The sequence below is a fragment of the Python bivittatus genome, unplaced genomic scaffold (genome assembly GCF_059951505.1).
Source record: "Python bivittatus isolate LINGU-HERP-01145 unplaced genomic scaffold, Pbiv_v1 ctg000850_np1212, whole genome shotgun sequence".
Classification (NCBI taxonomy): domain Eukaryota; kingdom Metazoa; phylum Chordata; class Lepidosauria; order Squamata; family Pythonidae; genus Python; species Python bivittatus.
Window position 1 is genome coordinate 42,643,583 of NW_028277112.1, and position 22,947 is coordinate 42,666,529.

General features: G+C 35.1%; 1 protein-coding gene across 2 annotated transcripts in view; it reads right to left on the reverse strand.

Moving 5' to 3' along the window:
* Nucleotides 1-766: 766 nt before the first annotated feature.
* RFX3 (regulatory factor X3) overlaps nt 767-22,947 on the reverse strand; it is a 153,242-nt gene continuing 131,061 nt past the window's right edge. For both annotated transcript variants that reach the window (XM_088129962.1, XM_088129961.1), the window contains 6 exons: nt 15,693-15,790; nt 14,197-14,346; nt 13,007-13,215; nt 11,666-11,819; nt 10,198-10,240; nt 767-8,965 (listed from right to left, as the gene is read on the reverse strand). In XM_088129962.1, the coding sequence (XP_087986088.1) occupies nt 8,727-8,965; nt 10,198-10,240; nt 11,666-11,819; nt 13,007-13,215; nt 14,197-14,346; nt 15,693-15,790 (893 nt within the window). In that variant the 3' untranslated portion in view covers nt 767-8,726. The remainder of the gene's footprint in view (nt 8,966-10,197; nt 10,241-11,665; nt 11,820-13,006; nt 13,216-14,196; nt 14,347-15,692; nt 15,791-22,947) is intronic.

A 22,947-nucleotide genomic window follows, 5' to 3' on the forward strand; every position in this document is an offset into this window, starting at 1 on the left:
CTTTGGAGAAATGGCAATTCTCCTTTGGAAGATATTAACTATTATTTTAATTTTATTAATTTTAAATTGCTTTTAGTAAAACTATAAAGCTATTCTTTTCATCTTAATTTGTAATTTAGAAAGAAGTGGCATTAAAAGGTTTGTGTTTTTTTGTCAGAACTGGAATCTACCAATCGCTGACCCTTACCTCCCTTTACAGGGACATTGCGAATCCTGTAGAAATTTATTGCCCAATTCTTGGTGGATTGTTTCCTTTATCCACACTGAAAATACCCTGGTTTCACACAAAATGTCAATAATGTGTACACAGGCAGGTAGATTCTGCTTCTTTCATTCTGGGAAGAGTGAAAGGGGTACTCCATATCAGGCCACTACCTATATCAAAGCTGATAGCACTATCCTTAGTAAAGAACAGTAATTCTCCTTCACACAATATTGTCTTGTTCTGCTTTTGGTTTCCTGAATCAGGGCACATGAATAAAATGTGAGAATTAATCTAAGCAATAAGCCTCTATATATTTTAGAAATAAAATGGATGTTCAATTAAGGAAAAATAAACTTTCAAATACTGTGCATGCTGTATGTGGATTGATGCAAATCACGTAGTGCTGTTACGTTTGAAATAGCTGCTCTTTTCTTAGAAAACAGCAGTGAGAAAAAACACCACATACTGTATACTGTATTGCAGACTTATACTTTCTTCCATAATCTATCTTTATAAAAATGGAAACATTTCAAATATTTTTGTAACAAGAAAACAAATTTATTGATTTTAAAAGACAAGACACAATTTTGTTTTGAAAAACACAAGAAAGCTAGCCTGAGTTCAAGTCTGAAATATTCAGAAAAATCCTACTATCTTTAGTATGTTCCAGTCATTTGTTTAAACAACACACTAAAAGTTAATATATATTTTTATAATTATAAAAGTTCCCCAGTTATTGTACAGTACACAATACAAATTGCCCACAAACTATTATTTAGCTCTTGCCAATTTTGAGAGGACATGATATACTAAAAGATTTAGCATTTTCACAAAAATCACATCAGGAAATACGTATTTACAGAATCAATACATTATACAAAACCCATCACGTTATTCTGTAAAGATGTTTTCTTTAAATAATTAAAAAGTATATTCAACTGTAATCCAAAAACTGGAAAAGAACATTACATTATCTCACACATACAATCTACAAAAAGTTGCTTACCTCATTTACATTATATATTCAGTCAATTTAAAAATAAAAAGATCCAATATGTTCTACTAGTGTTACCTGCATTTCTGTGCTTGTGGGACTGAAAAGCATAATCTTCCACTTAACAAAATAAATGATGGCAATTAACCCACCCAGAGAAAATAAAGAAGGAAAGTAAATATAAAAGAAACACAAAAAAAGAACTATCAAGGTAAGAAAGCCCTGAGTGATAGTAAGGTTATTGATTGGTAAGAACTACAATTAACCAATTAAATAGGCACAAACTTCCCAGGTTTTTACAAAGGCACACAAAAGTTTATTTTATTTTTATACCCTCACTAGTTAATAATTTTTTTAAAAATCAGATTTCTAATGGAAAATCTGTACGTTTTAAGGTTTAAGGGAGAAGCCTGCTTTCATTAAATTTTTTTCAAATTTAAAGTTGAAAATTATTTTGTTATATTGTTGTTTGAATTTCAGATGTGTATTCCAATCTAGATATAAACATAAAATCCTCAAGTTACCTGAAGTTTTGTAAACAGGCAACTTTCATTTCCACTATATATAGTCCTTCCCATACAGCCAAAATTAAGTCTACATTTCAGTTTCAAGGTTTAAAGGCCTAGAACAATTTTTCTGTGCTGGTTTACAATAATATTTACTCCTTTGTAGACCATGCAAGGCCATTTTTCACTAAAAAATTGAGGAATTAATTGCTATTTAAATAGTACCTATACATATGCTTATGTTTCCCCCACCCCCCCAACCTGATCATACAGGCAGATTCACTAAATCTTCAAAGGTGCAATCCTGTCTGGTTCTGCAGATTATCAGGGAAAGATCATTGGCCTTTTGCTCCCGCAAGTCATACTGCTCTTCCAACTGAACAGGGAATCCCACAATCAGCTGCCTCATCCATACCTTATTACAGTTAGAGTAGATTCATTTCATTGACTTCACAATGCTACAGTGAGCAATCTAAAAGTACTGCTGTTGTGTAATTTGTGTAATCTTCCCTGGATTTTTTTATAGGAAACTACTCAGCAGCAGCTCTGAATGAGTTGAAAGAGGCTACAGGGGTATGCAAGGTTTGTAATCAACCATGTATATTAGCATATTTTATGATAAACTATCAATTTAAATGAGAAATCCTTACCAATTATTACTCAGGGCTTCTAATCTCAACATAATAATCAATTTAGTAACAAAAGAAAAAAAGCTAAAAAAGCAAATAAAATTGTAGATAAATTACTTTAAAAACAAGGTATGTTATTTCTGCCAAAAGACCCTAGATAGTCACTTTGAAAGTGGCTTATAACTATTTAGTAAAATTGGTAACGTAAACTTAGTTCTACTGGCACATAGAATCACTAGCAGCAATGATCAATGCATGCAAATTGAGAAGCATTTACAGAAATTATGAATAAATTCATAAACCCTTTGAGTATTGCATTTATGTTTCATTGTACATTAATTTGAAGAGCTTGAAAGGAAAGAAAGGCTTGTCTTTTTTGTTTTTGCATTGAACTAATGACCAATATATCCAAAATAAGTATAGAGGGAGCACAGATTGTTTACTGATAACTGCTTGGGATCAATGCACTCGAATTCTGCACTATAGTATCTGCATTCTAAACTTACACAACTTGTGGCCCACCAAACTGAATGCACAGTGGTGAGCTAGGAGCTGCTACTTGTCAATTTATGCAACTGTGACAGTCCCAGACAGGCAGCAAAAACAGGAGGTTTGTTCAGTCTGATTTGGGGCAGCATACATAACGTGTAGGCAGTGTCTGTCTTGGTTGGCCCCAAATCTGATCTAGAAAATTGGTTTGGTGTGGCATAATTATTGCCATATTTCTTAAAAACTCACTGCTACATCACTTGTGGCTTATTTTAATAGGAACACTGTCTTAGATTTTGAATTCCATAAAAATACACTTGTCTATGTTCAGTCATAAACTTGGAAGTGGGATAATGTGCTAAAATAAAAGTACAATTCAACATAGTTGCATGCATAGTGGTAAACCTATCTGTGTACTCAAGATTTTCGAGCACCATAGGTTCTCATGCTATTGAAAAGTAAGATGTTTCCACTTTCAAAATACAGCTTGCCTTTCAGTAGCAGAGAGTTTTGCAGCAGAGTATTCAAGACACCTCCAAATCCAGAAAATTCTGCCACTATGAACACATGCATGTCCATTAGACTGCAATCATTGGCAATATCCCATGGATGATTGTGGATAAAAATGATACCATATAGATTTAACTCCCAAGTTCAAGTCTTTGAAATACAGGTAATATTTACATATTTTGACACTAACGATTTCTCCACTACCTGGAAATAAATTTTCTTATTAAACATTTAATTGTAAAATGTTTTCAAATCCAATTTCTTGGATCAAAAAACCTATAATAGTAGAAATACTTGCTTCTATAGGCAGTATAAATTAGGGAAAGGAATCCTTTGGGCTTCCAGATGTTGCTGCACAACAGCTCTCACTACTGGTCATCAAGGCCAATGGTGAGGAATGTCAGGTATTGTAGTTCAGCTACATATGAACAATCATACGTTCCCTACTCCTGGTAAAATTAATGGCAGTGAATAAACTTAACTCAGACGTCTACCTCAAATTAAAGCATTTAATGCTGAGCATTTACAAGAAAATCAGAACATATGAATCCTTAATAGATAATGCCTGGGAAGTTTCACATTTACATTCAGATTATTTAGGAAAAAACTTTCCTATATAGGAAAAAAATCTCTGCTGATTTATAGAGGGGGAGGTAGTCAGTGGTCTCTGGGTAAAGCACAAATCCTTGTTTTTTTCCCATAGTTCCTTTGAAAAATTGGATATATATACAGGTAGTCCTCAACTTACAACCATTCATTTAGCAACTGTTCAAAGTTACAACAGCACTGAAAAAAGTGACTTACAACCGGTCCTTGCACTTACGACCGTCACAGCTTCCCTGCAGTCACATGATCAAAATTCAGGGGCTTGACAACTGGCATGTATTTATGATGGTTGCAGCATCCTGGGGTCACGTGATCACCATTTGCAACCTTCCCAGCCAGCTTTCAACAAGAAAAATCAATGGGGAACTGCATGATACACTTAATGATCGTATGATTTGCTTAACAACTGCCGCAAAAAATGTTGTAAAATCGGATGCTGTCATGTGACACTTTGCTTAACAACTGCACTGCTTAATGATAAATTTTCCAGTCCCTATTGTGGTTGTAAATCGAGGACTACCAATACTGAATATGCTCCAGGGAGTGGGCATCATAATCCCACAAATGGGCTAAATACTCTTACAGATTCATATCAATTACATTAATTTACAATGCTCAAAGGGTTAATGCAAGGCATTACCATCAAAAGAATTTTCTAATACTAGAACTAAGCACTGCATTTATGCTTCTATTCCAGTTTTCTTTAGTTACTAAACAAATAACCTAGCAACAGTACTAGAATTCCTTTTCCTTTAAACCATATACATAGAGACTGACCTGTAATGCAGGAATGAGGGCCCAGTTTTCAGAAACTGGTACTGCTTTCACAAATCAGCGTTATGTGTTCTGAAAGTGTTCTGTAGTGTTATTTTGGCCTGTGAAATCTATGAAATTATTTAATATTTTGCTGAGAAATAATTTGAAAAAAGTGTTTCCAATGCTTATGAATACCTCGTTTTAAATTAAAGAAATTGTATGTAGACCTATACATTCCTGAATGACGGTACCTTTAGTACTGTTTCAATTACTATCACCCATTGTGAACCAAATGTGGTAACATTGCACAGCAGTAGCATTTTTTTTAAATAAATGAGTGATTTCTAAAGTAGTATTATAATTACATGTTATAATACAAAAAATAAGCACAACGAAAAAAAAGGCAGGACAGGACAAAAATGTGTTAAAGTGACAGCACCAAAGATTTTGCATTCCTGAAGAGATTATGAAAACTGGGCCCTGCTTCTGAATAAGAATTTTCAGTAGAATCATTAGCATTGATCACTGCATTACTTCTTCAAGAGCCAAAAAGTCTTAATTATTAAAAAAATAGTATTTAAAATAACTTTTAAAGACAAATTGTTCAGAAATGTTGTTAGTTCATTTTCTTGCAATGCTCCCAAAAGTGCTTCAATTAAGCTACAGTGTTTCTCAATATTTTACGATGAGTACATATTCCTTGATTATTTAGATTATACTGGATTCATGGCATAATGTGAAACCATTTATGTAACCTTCAGTGAAAAATTTATGGGGTAGCATCTAAAGCTGCAACTAGAAGAAGAATTTGGGAAAGCCCTGGTGTTTGCACAGAACACTAGGGCATATGCATGGGAGTCTCTGAATCCCAGCCCTCGTACATTTCATTTTGAAAAATATATATAGTATATAGGCACAAGTAGTACAGTATCAGAATGCTACCTAAAGTGAGACAGTTTACTGATTATACTGAAGAGCTTCTGAGGATAATGCAGGTCAGTTGGCCATTTGATTTATAACACCTACTAGACAAAAAATATAAAAGAAATTATTAGGATACACACACACACACACACACACACACACACACAGAGCATTGATTAACAGAAACTATTCTAATGTCTTGTTATCTGTGTTACTGATTTATTGGAGCATTTTGGAATACATTTTGGGCACTGACAGATTGTGGAGTTTCATTATTTGTATAGTCCACAGCAGACCAGAATCCCAGGATATGATGTAAGATACAATAAATATTGATCTTTTTGGCACATTGAATACAGTGATCAACTGGAAGGGGAGTGGTCTGGAAAATGAATCATAAAAATTTACAGCCCTGTCTCTCTCAGAAAAGTAAATTTGCATCTTTTTCATTTTTCTGCATGAACAAAAACCAGTATTCAGAACAAAAGAAGACAGTGATACAGAAACAGAAGTTTGTCATCCAAGAAGGATCATACCAGTAAATAAATCATATCTAACACAGAACCTTAATAGACTCTCAAAAAAAGATGCTGAAAAGTGTTTCTTTGTTTTTACATTTAATTTTACTGTATTTAAGTGTAAACATTTCATAATGCACAATGAGAGGGAGGAACTATCACAGCTTAGTTTTTTAAAAATTGGTGAGGGGTGTAGGTGTGATGAATTTTGATGAAAAAATAACATATTCAAATAGCAGAATGAACAGAATTATAATGAAATATATCAGCATGTTTAACCAAACGGCAGGAATTACTAGGCACAATACCTAGTTCAGCCCAATTTTGCAACTCTAAGCAATTCTTAAAGCTTAGTTTTGAAGTAGAAATATTCAAATAAAAAAAATTAGTAAATCTTTAGATATTCTTGATACATGAAAAATCAAGGGTGAAACCTGTATACTATAAATATACCAAAAATTCCACCTGCTGTTCAAGCATTTGGTGACTAATGGTGAAAATTGTCTTTCAAACAAACGATAAACAAGACCCCTAATATTTTATATAGGCCTTGCCATAAAATCTGTAAATCTTCTTTGTGCTTTCCTTCATTTTTGGTTCGTTTTGATCAAACTAAGGAAATTCACATGTCTTTTAAACCAGTAAAATGTGTAATGCATTCTAACTATAACAGCTCAGTTAGAATAAAAGGGAAGCAACATATACTATGAATTAACCATTAAATAAAATAGCAGATTGACCCCCATCACCATATGCACTATTGAAACTATACGCTGCTTTTTTAAAAACGTTGCTTACGTTACTTTTTGAAATTAAAAGTAGATAAGGGTTTAGAAATATATATATGTATATATATTTATATATATGTATATAAATTCTTGTCTGGGAATTAGCTAATCTATTCTGTTGACCTTTGACACTGTTAAAGCTAGTTTGTTTTTCACCGTTCTCCCCAACCCCACCCCGCCCCAGAAAATCTGATTAGTAATAAAGTGAAGTTCAGCTATAAATAAGAAAGAAAAAGGCTGTCACTCTAAGAGGGATAGTATATCTAATTTTTTTAAAAAAAATCTTGATATCTGAAGTATGTAACCTGCCCTTACTGTTTAGGGAATCTGAAGGAAAGGGGGAAAGAAAGAAAGAAAGAAAGAAGACAGGCACACTTTGTTGAATCAATGTAAGAGTTATTAACAAGAAAATCTTAGCTTCAGTTCTGTTTAAGGCACCATGTAATAGCCGAGGTACAATGATCCCTGATGTACATTCTTAAATGGCAATGGTCCGTCTAGCCACCTATTCAAATTCTACGCAATTGGGAAATAAGTACAAGTGACATGTGCCAGTTTCACTGCCTTTAAAACATTTTTATATAAAATGAAATCCACTTAAGAACCAGGAATTATTCTGAGCAAAATTACAATGCAGGTTGCTACATTCCTTGCATCCTATAAACTATCTTTAACAAGAGCAGCAGGTTGAACTATCATGAGGAAAAGGACATAGAATTAAAAAGTCATCTGAAAGGAATGGTTTCCTGCATGTCCAGTTCAGCATAAGTAGCACATACACTTAAAGAAGGAATCAAGATGCTTTTTAAAAAACTTCAGTATCTAACATCAGCACTGAAGAGCAGAATGCATCTGGGTAGTGGTCCCATATGTATATGAAGTGCAGAACCCAACAAATGCTTCTGTAGCATGACCTCCACTCACTTAAATGTGATTTTGCTCTTGTTGTAAATCAAAGATGCCTTAATTTGAATCTTGTAAAACTCTAATTAAAATGAATGGAGGTTGCACAGAGTCAGTTTTTGGGCAAAATGTACCTGAAATCAGTAGTCTTATGAGAGAGGAGCTAGTATCCCAAAATTTAAAATTGATTTAAGGAAGCTTGAATTGTCCATAATGGTATCATCTGTACCTTTATTAAGTACACATTACCATGTGCTATCAGAGCTCTCATTTATCCTGCAAACAGTAAGAATCACTCTTCCTCTGAGAAAGAAGACAATCTATGTTCTCTAGAATTATAATAAATTTTCCAATATATCTGTTGAGCACTCTGAAATGTATCAAAATAGTATCTTCCAGTTCTCTCCAATGAAAGCTGCCTTTTAATAATAATTTTAATGCAGCTGCTATCAAATGAGCATGCCTCCAGTGTAAATCAAAGAGGAAAATTCTTGATATTTCAGAGTGCAATTAATTAAAAACCCTATTTATACGAAATCACCATGACTAACAGTTAACATTAAAATATTTTGTAAGAACTATGAAAAAATTAAATTACTTTTAATTATAAAGAGGACAAAAACATTAACATTAATCTTCGCAAAAATGCTTCTTGACTTTTGAAACTAAGAAAACTCTTTATATTAAGCGGCCAGTGTAAAATGATTGTATTTACCTTTCCCCCCCAAAATCTGACAAAATACATAGACCCATTCCATTTCACAACTCCAGTAAAAGTACAGATAAAATTTGACAATAGTCGACTTTCAGAAATCTTTTTTGCATCCCACCCCACCCCTATGATATGCCCAACAACAACAGGGCTAATACAATCTGAAAAAAGAGCTTTAAATATTTGTTAGACTGCGGTATATGTATTTCCAGTAGCACTACACTGTCTGATCGTTTGAGTAGCTGTAACGATGTGCTCATTGTGAAGAGGGTTCAAAAGGTTCTGCTGTACTCCAGTCTCAAGTACTGGCTGCAGGCAGCCCACCTGAAAGGCCTGGCTAATTTCAGTCTTCTCTCTCTTTGCTTGTGGCTCTCCAGAGTCATCCAGCTCTTCGTCTATTTCACTTTCAACTTCACTGCCTTCATCTGCACAAATAAAACCACCATGAATCCTGCAATCTGAAAGAGCCATGTTACTATGAGATATAAAAGCTTAACAACACTAGCAATGTGTCAAGTTACTGGAATTGGATTTTTCTGTGCCCAAATCCAATACTAGCTAAATTAACTTATGTGCACTTGGCTGAGCTTCACCTTTCTCCTTTTCAGTTAGTCAAATCATCCAACGATTCTTATATTTGTAGATGAATGCTTATTTGCCAGCAGCATCTTAATTTCCCATCCTGATTTCTACTATGGGGGCTGCAAGTAGGAGAACCAATACCCCTTCTGTGATCAGAAATTACTTCTTTCATGGAAATAAATCCTTGTAAACACAAACCCTTTACCATGTTTTGTAGCTATTTCAGTGGAGACTGTTATCTTACTTTCATAATGGATGAGTAGGATCTGAACCAGTGCACAAGTTCAATATTGTACAGGTGGTCCTTGTTTAACAACCATTCAACGACTGTTTGAACTTACAATGGCATTGAATGAGTGGTAGCTATGACTTGACCTCGTACTTACGGCTGATACAACGTCCCTGCAGTTACATGATCACAATTTGCAACCTTCCCTGCTGGCTTCCCAAAGAAAAGTCAATGGGGAAGCTGGCAGGAAGTTGGAAGTTGCAGTCATGTGAGGTCTTCACTTAATGACCTGCATGGTCCTTGTTTAACAATGGCAACTGGGACTGCCGTCACTAAGCAGCACAGTCACGTGGTTTCTTGACCTACAACCGCATTGTTTAATGATGGGAGTTTCTGGCCCCAATTAGTGTCGTTAAACAAGGACTACCAATATCATACCAAATTCAGTTGAACCTTGTTCATACTGCCAATAAATTAAATGGATACTATGTTTCACTGAGTGAAAGGTCCTTTGTATGAGATGCTCTTCCTCATAATCCCACTGGCTGGATTCACACATCATACAAAACCATAATGTGATTGGACTGTGGATTAGTATGTTCTGAGACCCTTGTCAATTGCAGTTTACTCAATAAAACATGGTTAAACTATAGCTTAGTGCAATGTGCAAATCAGATCACTAGTTCACCTCTTTTAAGAAGATCTCTCAACCTTCAAAGTACACTTTCAGTTAAAGTAGAAATGCAAGAGTGAAGAAGAAAAGCAGGAATAACATACAAATAAAGTAAACAAATAAATTTATAATTCCCTAATCAAGTTGAAGATCTATAGTATGTGTATACTAACCTTTATCCATGTTTCCAGGAGACGCAGCATTTAAATCACCAAACTGCAGAAAAAAACAAAAATAGCATCTTTTTATACAATATGTTATACTAACAATTTCCATAGCAGTCAAATCCTCTGTGAAATCTAATCATAATCAGGATTCCCAAGAAATAATGTGACTATTATCATCCACAAATGGAACATCTGTAACATCTTTCAGATTATGCCATTCTAGGGGTGGTTCAGGGATTTCTAGAAGTGAACCCTTCAAATTAAAAGTGGTTTAAAGTGTTTCAGAAGTGATCTGGATCTGAAAGAGGCTTGATTCTTCCAAAATGCCATATCCAGCTTGTGTTTAAAAAAGAGACTACCAAAATGCCTAGTGCCTGGAATGGGACCAGAGCATTCTAAAGTTGGCAGAATCTTTCACAAATCAATGAGTTTAGTCCATCCTTAGTCATCTCCAGATCATTTATCCTATACATAATTATTTGAGCTTCTACTACTCAATCTTGTGAGACTATTCTATGCACTACGACAACAAATGTATTCTAACACATACCACAAAGCCTTCTAATCTAAAGTTAAATTGTGTACTGTATTTAGGAATGAAAAAAAAAAGTTAAATAGTGAACAAAATACTAAAAGAAACTACATGTATTGCCTAATAATTTCTGAATAAAAGTAAAGAATTCTTGTTGCCTACTTTTGTATATATTTTCATAATGCACACTGTTCATTTTAATCCAGAAAGCAAGTGTAATGAAGTATATGGAGAGGGGATATTTGAACATTCTTGATGTCTGTGGAATATTAAAAACATTCAAATATATTGATGCTCCATTTATAAGATCTATTATTACTGTGTGCTTCAGAAAGGAACCATCATATCTTCCCAAGTTCTCTTGAAACAAATTTGTGATGCAACAAAAATAAAACCCCTAATGATAATCATCTTCAGTTAATAAGAAGATGACTATTAGGGTGACAGAAAAAAATCTTACTAGGGATGAAAATATTAGCTTTTTATTATTTACTTCAGATAGATACAACAAATAGTTTTAACTATTTTAATTTACCCACTTTGAGTGTCAAACTACTGGTCAAAGAAGGGGGAAAGTTTGAATATTGAGCAATACAGGAAGACTACAAAATTAAAAGGAAGGAGCAGAGATTTCAGAAATTTGCACAGGATTTGAATGGTAAGACAAAAATACTGGACCCAGTATTTAGTGTGAATAAATATATTCAGGATGTACAGTCAGACAAAAGAAAATGAATTTCTGTAACAGCTCTATATAGATTCAACTTAACTGAAACTTGATTATATCCATTGTATCTAAATCTTGGATGAAAGGAATTTAATTATAACTGATCCACACTTACTTCCTAGAAAACACATGTACTTAACTAAATATAAATTAATGAGGTAATTTACTCCTTGATGTTTAAATAATCTGGTAAAGGATTCTAACTGTAGACTGACCTCTCCCATAACTGCAATAGGTGTCTCTCCTGTGGCTTGAGCAACACGATGTTCAACTAAGTAAAACATATATTCATCATATAACAGACGGATCAGATGAAAAGAACCAAAGCTAGCAGCACTGCGCAGAGTTAAATCTCGAATCACCATTGAGCTATATTAAGATGAAAATACAAATGAAAAACATTACCATCAAATAAATATGCCAGAAATCTCTGACACTTTCAACATAATTCTAATAATTACATCATTTAGGCCAGGACAACATTTCTTTTTTTGTCAATGTTAGTATTCTTGCAGGGAAAAAAAGGGTGTTGTAGTACATGCTGAAGAGTGGACAGGCTAAAGCAAGTTGTAGGCAAGAGTAATGCTGAAAATGGATACAGCCCTCCATCATCTTTTCCTACTCCCTCTTTTCTCTTTCTCAAGATTCAGATAACTCTTGCCAGAAGTCTAAACTGATTTCTCTAAAGGGCTTTTAAATGTGACTAAGGTCTACATGAATCTAGGTGAAGGGCCCCATGTGACCCTTTGTTTGTCTATTCCTTATTTAGGCATTACATTTAGATAATACTTTAATAATTATGTTAATAAATAAATGGCTCATCATATATAGCTGGACTTAACTAGCATCCTTATTATTGGTTGATGGAATGCATCTCTCTCTCCTTTCCTTTTAGAATACAAATTCTATATAAATGACTTATAAGCAACATCAACTAAAAATAAAAAGATAATAAATAATATTTGTAAAATCAAAATATGCTTAAATGGTTTCTGTTGGTAGCAGTAGCCCCTGGAGTTAGGACATTAGAATCTGGCTGAAGCAGGCTTCTAGGGTGGTCTTCACCTACTTTCTTTCTTCCTACTTTGGATGTAACAGAAACTGGTTACTTTAATCAAAGAACAGGATGAAAACATAGTCTCACTATGGCATAATTAGAAAAAGGTGAGTGGAGGAAGAATGCATGAATTCAAGCTCCACTGCTGCTTATTGATGTCTCTCTCCCTCCCTACCCAGTGTCACTTATACTAGTGATATGGCAAATTAAAGCAGAGACGTGTAGCAACATCTATGATTACTCATGGCTGAGAAGGTATGATCTGGTTGGTATATGTTCACAAGCATTCTAGAATGCTTTAAAGCAGCTGGGTCTTTTCTTGGGACTGCGTAACTGCTGCATGATTCTGGCAAAAGATATGTTTGATTTAAGAAATTGCAGACAGGTGCTACATGCTCATTCCTATGCATTTCAAAGCACCTTTTTGCCTTTGAACTCAAAGCATTGCACTACCCTACTATATTGTGACAAAATATAACCTATTACTCAAGGCACTGACCTGTAGAAAGACCACTTTAACAGAAACTGGCGTGCTGCTTTAGGAAAACTAGGTCTTCCTTCATATGGTTTCAGTGCTTGCATCATTACATTATCAAGCCAGGCAGCCCACTGCTCCAGAGTGCTCTGCTGCTGAAGAGTCATCTTGAAATCTGTTTCTAACCGTTGTACCATGTTGTCATCACACTGGCACACCCAGGAAGCCTGCTCCTGTACCAATTCAAAAAAAATTTAACAGAGGAGCTTCAAGTGCCCGAATTAAATTTCAGTTAAAGTTGCCTAGAAGGGAAAACAATGAGTAAAACAAAAAAGAGGGAAGAATAAGTACTCAATGAACAAATCAAGGGATAGAGGGCATCTGTATTTTCTTCTGGGTAACAAAATAAGTGTCTGTATGTCATTGCTCTCCCCTTGTGCTGTGTCTGTGGGCATGTTTGTGTTCATCTGTGTACTGGGAAACTCTGGGCAGGTTGTATTTCCTCCACTCTAGGTAATGTGACTTGGAGAGAGAAGGAAGCCTCAGCATGAAGCAGTCAGCAGTCTTCTGTACTGCTCCTCAACTACCTCTCCAATAGGGATGCAAGGACAGATTTTTTTCTGTAATTATTTTCTCAACAGACCCTGGCTGGATCTGGTTCATTTTCATACTTGATGTTTCTTTCAGATGCTTCTTTCCCCACACCAAATTTGATCCAATTTTGTTTACTTTTCAGAGAATTATTGTGCTGGCAGATAGATCCCAAGCTCCTTTACATAATGTCTTTTCAACTTTCTGTTGAGTTGGAAAGGATTAAAAATGGTTTCAGAGGTGGAACAGCCAAAGAAGAGGAGAAATGGAACCACTGGACATGTGGATGTTTTATTGAATGGGCTGTATTAAAAAAATCATTTGATAATTTCAAATAGGCTACTAAACACTTTTTTCCAAAGCTTTGGCTTTGACTGACAGATATACAGTAGGTCACAGATATATTAGCACAGATGATAAGAAATACCCAAGTCCCCTGTCTACAAGCTAACAGGTGAAAATCAGAGCAGTTGGGGAAAGAAAGACAATGGGCTATAGAAATGTTTCATGAATATTTTCTTGCAGAAGCAAAAGATTATTGTGGCAGGTTTCCTCTATACTGAATTTTCCCTGGCATCTCTGAAATTCAAATGCAAGGAGTTACAAAGCATCCACGTGCATACCTGGACATTGGCAAAATCAACACGGTTGAGGTCATTGAGCATCTGGTTAATTTGAGAAGTGTTCTGCAACACAGCACGTGCTGCCTGAGCCAGATGATTAAGAGATGTATATCTTCGCAGAGTCTGAGCAAAGGCACTTACAGCGGCAACCTAAGAAGAATGAAGAAAAAGGCCTGATGCTCATACTCTCTTACAGGACTGGAGCTGGCTAGCAAATTTTACTATGAGACCGTTTTTATTGAGCAATACGCTTTATACCCAAATATACCAATTTTGTCTTACAAAGAAATCTAATGAGAATATGACTTTTGGAGATGATATATATGTACACAAAATAACAACAATAATACAAATTAAATAAAAACAATATTCACGTTAATATCTTCCCTGCACTGAATCCCTGGCTCCCCTCCACACCCCACCCAAGCACACAAAGGAAACACCATCTTAGAATTTTCTGATATACATTTGTGTCAGTTTGCTATGAAGTATAAGGGATCTAAAGAATATGGTACTTATAAGATGCCATCTAGAATTCTTCAGTAGATATTAGAGAAGCAGTTCCAAACTTTCTCCTCAAAGACCACTACAGCATCATCAAAAGCTTTTACCAATTAGATCACCACATGAGCAAGTAATTTAAAATATTTTTTTCACACAGTCTTTGGCTGATTAGAGTAAAACAGTATTATAAGAGTAACTACAGTAAAACTTGGATGTTATGGTCTCCCATTTTAGTAGACTTCAGAGAAAGAGACAAAATTGCAGTTTGGATTTTACCCTCAAATAATGGAAAAGCATCTTGTTCAGCAAATCCCTCTGAACAATTTATGGTAAATTACATAAATTATGTAAAATAGATTTGGATATAATCAACATTTAGTTACAGAAACCCCTTTTCTCAAAGCAGTCCATTAATCTAAGGTATTACTGTATTTCTAATATTTATTATGCTAGTTCACAAACATATTACATACAATACATTTATTATTTTTATTTTATTTATTATTTATTATTAAATTTGTATGCCGCCCATCTCCCCCCAACGGGTGACTCTGGGTGGCTCACAGTTAAAATCAGAAACCCCATCAACAATTAAAAATCCTCCATAAATAGTTAAAATAAATAATCCATTAAAAATCAAATCTAAACAACCAACCCTGTACATAAAAACTAAAAACATTATGCAGTACAATATAACAGTGGGAAAATTATATTATATTATTTCTTTCCCATGGACCATCTGTGGCACCCTCACATGGACCACAGATTGAGAACCAGTGATTTAGACATCAGTAGATGAACTTTCTGCAGCAACTATTAAAGAATATTATAGACTGGCAATACAAAATCAAAACCAGATTCTGTATGATTTTTTTTAAAGGATGTTTTTGAAGTGCCTTTTTATAATGGAGGACGTAATAATGATTTATTAGTGTTTGTAATGTATTTTTTTTGCAAATGATTTTGAAAGCAAGAGTAACTCTTTAATTTACCTTGGTTTGAATCATTCTCTGGGGAATATTGTTCATGGCATTGGAAAGCCAACCTTCAAGGCTTTTTGCAAAATTGCGAATGGCTTGGGTCAAGGCACCTATGCATGAAAGAAAGCACAATAAATGAAAAAAAAAAGTCAAGGCATGAATGTATTGACAGATAAATGTCCTTGAATATTACAACTAAACCATAAAGTGAGGGAGTAAATGCTAATGCATGTTACTAATCACTGTAGAACACAAATACCACATAATTAAAAGTAGTACTATTCTAGCACAACATACCTATAGAACAGCAAGTCTTGAAGGCTGCGGTGTCAATTCTCACTGAGGTGCTAATCATGTGCCTATGCTGTGTAACTATGGACTATAAGCAGAAACTCTTAGTGGAAAAGAGTATTCAGTCACGTGGGACCCAATCTCAGCCTGAAAACATAGGGTCATCCTTGCAGTAAAATATAGATCCCAGACCAGGATCAGTGAAATATTACACCATAATTCTTCAGTACATAAAGGAACACAAGGATGACAGTCTTACTCTAGGCTCTATTTTATTACATGAAGGCACTTGCTCCTACTATGAAGTTAAAGTAATATATTGTTCACTCTTAACCATTTCTGTTGTAGGAACAGAATGCTAAGATTTGAATATGTTCTATATGCTATAGAAATGTATTTTATTCAGTATTGAACACTACTATGCATCATAATTTTGATCTTCAACTATGAAAAAAGAACCTGTTTGGTAAACTTTAGGTTTACAAGAATACAATGTCTTAAAATATATTATTTGGTTTTGAAATGCAAGCATAAAAATTAATTCTAAGCAGTCACTGAATGTTTAACTATCTTTGGAAAGAATATAGAGAGTTTCATCCTATAATCCAATTCAAGAAGTTATTTTAGGTGCATTGTAACATTTATGACTGATATGATCTTTCAATATTTTTCTTTAAAGAGCAAATCTGTACCCTATCCCTCATCTATCCAAAAGTGTGAGATATTTATACATTTATGGGTACCCTGAGATTTCTAGAAGTGTATGATGTGTTCAATTTTTTAAAAAGCGTAAGTCTCTTTCTTCCCAAAATCGCAGTCAATTGAGGCTTAAGTATATTTAATAGCCATAACATACTGGCTGTTAGGAGGAAAAATGAAAGAAAAACCCAGGAATGGAGTATAGGAAGGCATAGCAGACTAACCAGAATTGCAACAGATGCAAGTTCCTTTGGTCCATCTGCTTCCAGTATACAGAAATGAATTATATTATTTATGCAGTCAAATGAATTGTATTATTTATGTAGTCGAAACAGTATCTTGCATACAAACACAATAGAACTTATAAGCATGTTTGGGGAAATACAAGTCCTGCAAAAATAGAAAGCATGCGTTTAAAAATCCTGGGACTTGGGGGCAGGGACTCTCTCTCTAAAAGCCCAATGGAGAAAACATGGATGGCTGCCTAAACTAGTGAATAGAAATACTGCACATTAATAATACTTGGTTGCAAGTCCCTCTGGTAGCTCAGAAATCAGCAGTCTGGTGGTACTTTCTCCAATTAACAACTTTTACTAAAAGGCATAAGCTTTCGTGAGCTGCAGCTTATGCCCCTTAATAAAATGTCTTAGTTGGAAAAGCTGCTACCAGACTCCTCCTGATTTTTTTGCTACCATAGATGGCCAAGGCTCTCTTCCTCTATTGTAGCTGAGAAGCCAATCTCCCTTTCCTTGCTACAAAGGGTGGAGGACTCCTAAGAGGGCTTCCACAAGTACAAGGGAAAACTGGCCACGTGATAAGGCTCATACATGCAAATGAACTGGCTACCTTCAAGACTTTGTTACATAAAGTGTGAAAGCCACATCTCCTATATGCACCATAGAAATTACCTAAGTAATGTCATTGCTATTTTACAATGTCTTGGTACCTTTTGCAGAAAGGCATATAATAATACAAAGTAAAAATAAAAGCTACTAGCTAAATATTAATTTAGTTAAGAAGAGTAAATATTTAATATTGTTTATACCAATACCAATCATAGTTATTGCCCACAGAAACCATTCTTTAGAATAGCATGAATAATATTTGATAGGCTAAAAGCATATTAATTTCCATAAATGTATCTGACAGTTGATTTATAACTGTATTAAATCACAACCCTAATGTTATACATTTTCCTTTGAACAGAACTAGCTAAATGGATGGTTAGATCAAACTAGAGATTAGAGATTATGAGAATAAACCACTTACCCTGAAGTATGACCACACTATTAAATTAAAAAGAAGTAGAAGCTGATTCATAATACCTTTATTAGGATTAATTAACAAGTTATAAAATAGTTGCTCAGTATTTAAGGGTACCAAAAATAATTAAATATTTTATATAAACACAGTAATAAAAAAAAATGCTCCAATTTTCAAATTAAATAGCAGAGTGGTAGAAAAGTAAGATGCCAATATTCATAACAAGATCAGGACTCACAAAAATATTAATTATTTTAAAAATACAAAGAATTTTTAAAAAAATTAACTGTTTCAGGGGAGTCCCATTTCAAATTAATCCAAATAATTTTGTTTCAGCCCAAAAAATACCTTTAGATTTATATGACAATTTTAGTACTAAAGCCTTTCTTTCTCTTTCTTTCTTTCTTTCTTTCTTTCTTTCTTTCTTTCTTTCTTTCTTTCTTTCTTTCTTTTTCTTTCCCTCCCTCCCTCCCTCCCTTTGTTGTTTTGTCTCATGCTTGTTTAGATGCTGAATGATAAAAAAAGCCATATGAAAACAAGCAAGATGGAGGAATTGTTTGTTCAGAAATCTTCTGGTTCTAGACTCCTTCCATCTTTAGTTCCTGATGGGATTACTCTGACCTTGAAAGAACAGGTCTACAACGTGGGGGCTCTTTTAGTCTTGCAGGTCCTGCTAGTACTGCAGCTGGAAAAACTTGGCAAGAGGGTATTTGCCCAGCTCTAGTTGGGGTGCTAGCTGTGGCACTTTCTGCATCAGGAGGTACCAACAATAACTTATGTCCTTGTCACTTTGTACTTGGATTGTGGAACCTCACTTTACATGGAGCTGTCCTTGAAAGACAATTTGGAAGCTTCAGTTGGTCCAAAATGCAGCTGCCTGCTTGCTGACTGGCCAGAACAGTAGAACAATGCCATTTTTACAATAGCTTATACCAGTTATCAATATCCTTTCAGGTCCAGTTCAAGGTCCTGGTTATAACCTAAATAGTCCTTTATGGCTCTGGTCCTTATTAACTGAGACTGTCTGACCCAGGTACTATCTGTAGGTTCACTCCACATAAGCCAAGATTCTCTTACTGTGAGAAAATGAGAGAGAAGGTACCAGGAAGCGGGCGTTCTGGGTGGCAACCTGCCCACTTGCTCCTCACCACTCCAGATGACAGCCCTTCAGGACAATGAGTGCAGTTTGGTGGAAGCAGCCAAATTATGGGAGATGTATTTGAAGTCTGAAGCCACATATGAGTTTTTATTTTTCCTGGTCATGGTATATTATATATTTTTGCCCAGAGTCCTAAGAGATGGCAACATATAAATTAATCTCATATATAAAAATAAAATGAGTTATTCTGAAGTGCAACATTGTGAAGTGATATGTGGACTGATAGTACCTAGCTATAGCATTTGCAGTTGTAATTTCATTAGCAATGGATGAGAGAACAGAATGAAAACATGCTTCTCTACATTAGCAAAGAAAGGGTTTTTTTCCAATATTGCTTTCCATTGTCCTTAGTTTTTCTAATAGTTTCCACCAGCACTGCCATCACACCCCAGATTTTCAGAAAACAGTATTACATTGGCTACCTCCTACAGAATATATTGTTGAAAATTTGTGGTTCCTGCATGTTCATTTTGTAACTCTATAATTTTCCTATCTTTTATTGTCTAGGGCCCAACCAGCTCCTATATAGGTTTCTGGTATATTTAAAAGTCATCATCACCAATAACATTGTTTATAGCAATGCATTTCTAAAAAAGAGTCTACTAACATTGATAAACATTCCTTTAACATTTTGATGGTCTAGAACAGGAATAGAGAGCCTGGTACTCCCTAACCTAGATGCTTAAAACTACAACATCATAGGCCCCAAAACATCATGGCCAATGTTCAGAAGTTATAGGAATTGTCCAAATCATTTGAAGGCAGCAGAAATTTGTGGCAGATCTGCCAATTTGTTAGGATAACCCCAAGTACAATTATTCTATATATCAAATTCAGCAACTCTCTTAATATTAAAAGATCACAACACTGTTTTTGGGACCGTGAAAGTCCTTTAGAAAAGGACTTTCAGAAAATAAGGAGTACTTATGAAACATCACTTTTTGACTGATTAAAGCAGCCACGTCTTTTTGTGGGCTTGCATAACATGCATTCGGTATGAATGGTAGATGGCTGTGCTTCTGAAGAAGTCGCATGAGTCTGGAAATAGACATTACTGTTCTAATGATTCAAGAATAGGTGTTTTGTATGCATTCTCCAATCCTTTTAAAGGATTTGCACAACGTAGCTCTAATCCTTAGCAGTAAAACAATATTCTTTGGTTTTATTTGAGAAAGCTTGCAAGATAAATAGAACAAAACTAAAATAAAAATGGCCTTAATAAAGGCTTGATGCTGTTAAAATGACTTGAATATGTAATTTCAACTTCATAGGTGCACCTAAGATAGGAAAAGCATAAAAATCAACACCCTCTCTATCCCTAGCAGATTCCTAGAGGCCACATTCATTCATTTAAATAAAGCATAAATTCCAGCTAAGAAGGTTCCGATTCCAAAACTTCTGTTCTAAATGCCATACAGCCACTAATTGTCTGCCCAAATCCACCCTGCTGAAAAAAAATGGCTTCCAATCCTCCTAACTCTCCTGGCAACACAAATGTCTCTCATCTTCTCAGTTGTCCCAAGAACTTATCACCTTCTCCATTCTGTCTCCCCTGGATTATAAAGACGACAGACTTAAAATAATACATCCAGCTTGTTCTGATGCACTGTACCATAGTTCATTGTTTACAGATTCTCTACTACTACCCTAGTTGACATTATTACTGCTATTTTAGAAACAAGAGAAACAGATATTGTGGTCACTGATAAATCAATCACTTTTCTGGAGTCCTTGGGGTTCTCTGAGCTTGGTTGTTTTCTTGCAAACATTTCGTTACCTGGCTAGGTAACATCTTCAGTGGCACTGAAGATGTTACCTAGCCGGGTAACGAAATGTTTGCAAGAAAACAACCAAGCTCAGAGAACCCCAAGGACTCCACAGTTCAACCCTGAGCTACACATATTCTCTTCTATTGGCTTCCTATCTCTGAATACATATCACAAATCAATGCAGCTAGGATTCTTATTGGCAGGGATGGGCAGATATCAGATATACAGGACCTACTTCCTCCCTCCCACCCCCAAAACTTGAAATCCACTAAATGGTGCCTGATACAAAAGACAGATGCTTAGAATTAAAGTATATTGATCCAAGGAATTTGTTCTGAATGCAGAAAGGAACAGTGTTTACAATCCTACAATTCTATTAGTTATCCCAAGGTTTTTCATTTTAGCAGTATAATACAGAAAAGGGGAGTCATTTTATTGTTCCTATTGTTAAACAACTGGTAGCCAAAAATTCTTGCAGATCTTCTGAAAATCATGGAAATCTAATAAAACATCTGGCCATAGACATCTGAGCAAACTATAATGATACTATATGCAAATCCCATCTTTATGTACTTGTTGTCTGATGTTCCAACACAAATATGTACATCATGCTTGCACTTGCTGTCTACTCTTGGTCTAAGGCAACTGCGAAGGCCTGACTGTTAATTACCGTTAATTAATGTTAATTAACTGTTAATTACCTTAGCTGTTAATGTTTGATGCCTCAGATATAAAGTAATTCAGAGGAATGTTAAAAGGAATGCTTTAATATGAGAAGAATCTTGCATAACTAGGTTATCATTCTCACTAATGAGCATCAATATTCACAAATATTGGTGATACATTATTATGGCTAAAGTGACTATGACCCTGTAAACTTTTTGATAGGAACTGAACATTCCATTTAATATTTTCAGAGGAAGTCATATTACTAGTTGGAACCCTAATTATGGTTATCTTAAATAAAACCCTTGCACACTTTTATTCCACTGAGAGACCGTGAGTTCTAGTCCCGCCTTGGGCACAAAGCCAGCTGGGTGACCTTGGACCAGTTCTTCTTTCTCAGCCCTAGGAAGGAGGCAATGGCAAACCATTTCTGAAATCTTGCCAAGAAAACTGCAGGAACTAGTTCAGGCAGTCACGAGGAGTCCACAATGACTCAAATGCATGTGTGCACGCACACACGCACACACACACATATCAATTTTAAACAAAATTAACATTAATTAAAATGAATAAGAATTAAGCCTGTTCAAAAAAATAACACTTTAAGGCCTTTTAAAAAGCCAACAAACAGACCAGTTCCCTTAATTTACTGGAGATTGCGTTCCAGAAATCTGCTGGGGCAGCTATAGCTCATAACAACTCTAAATTAACTTTTTCAAATGATCTCAGGGAGCAGAAGAGGGGAGAATTCTATTTCAATGTTTTCTTATAAAACCTGGCTCCTGCTATATAGGAATTATAAAGTAATAACCAGCACCTAGTATCTTGACACGCTTGTGTAATATCATCTCTTTTTGTTCTTCCACGGACAAGTCTGTCTGTTAAATTCTATACTAGTTAAAGTTTGCTCCAAGATTGTTTCAGGCTTTTGCCAGAGCAGCAATTGGGACATGTTTTCTGGGGGGGTTTTGAAGCTAGTCTTCCCCACTCTAAGATCTTTGACTAACTTGGGATTATTGACTACTGTTGAAAGGAAGTTACTGGTTTACTACTGGGACTTGAACTACATCTAGAGTCCACCAAAGTGTGGGGGAAGACATCAATATGGAATCACCCATTTGGATTTAGCATCTTATTCTAATTATTGTCATGAGATATTCTCATATAAGACTTCAACATCAGGTAAGTGAGCGATCCTGCTACTTGAGTTATTCACTACCATATTTACCTGAAAGGAATATGTGATTCCTGCTGCCCCCACACAATAATCTTTGAAGCAGAAGATAATCTTACATTTGCAAACTAAGGGAAACATTACTGAAAGCAAGGGATAGATGGAAGGTGTAGATACCAATCTGCAAGTAATGCAAGTGAGTGACTGGAATGGAGAGTGTAAGAAGCCACCTCTGTCTCCTCTGCC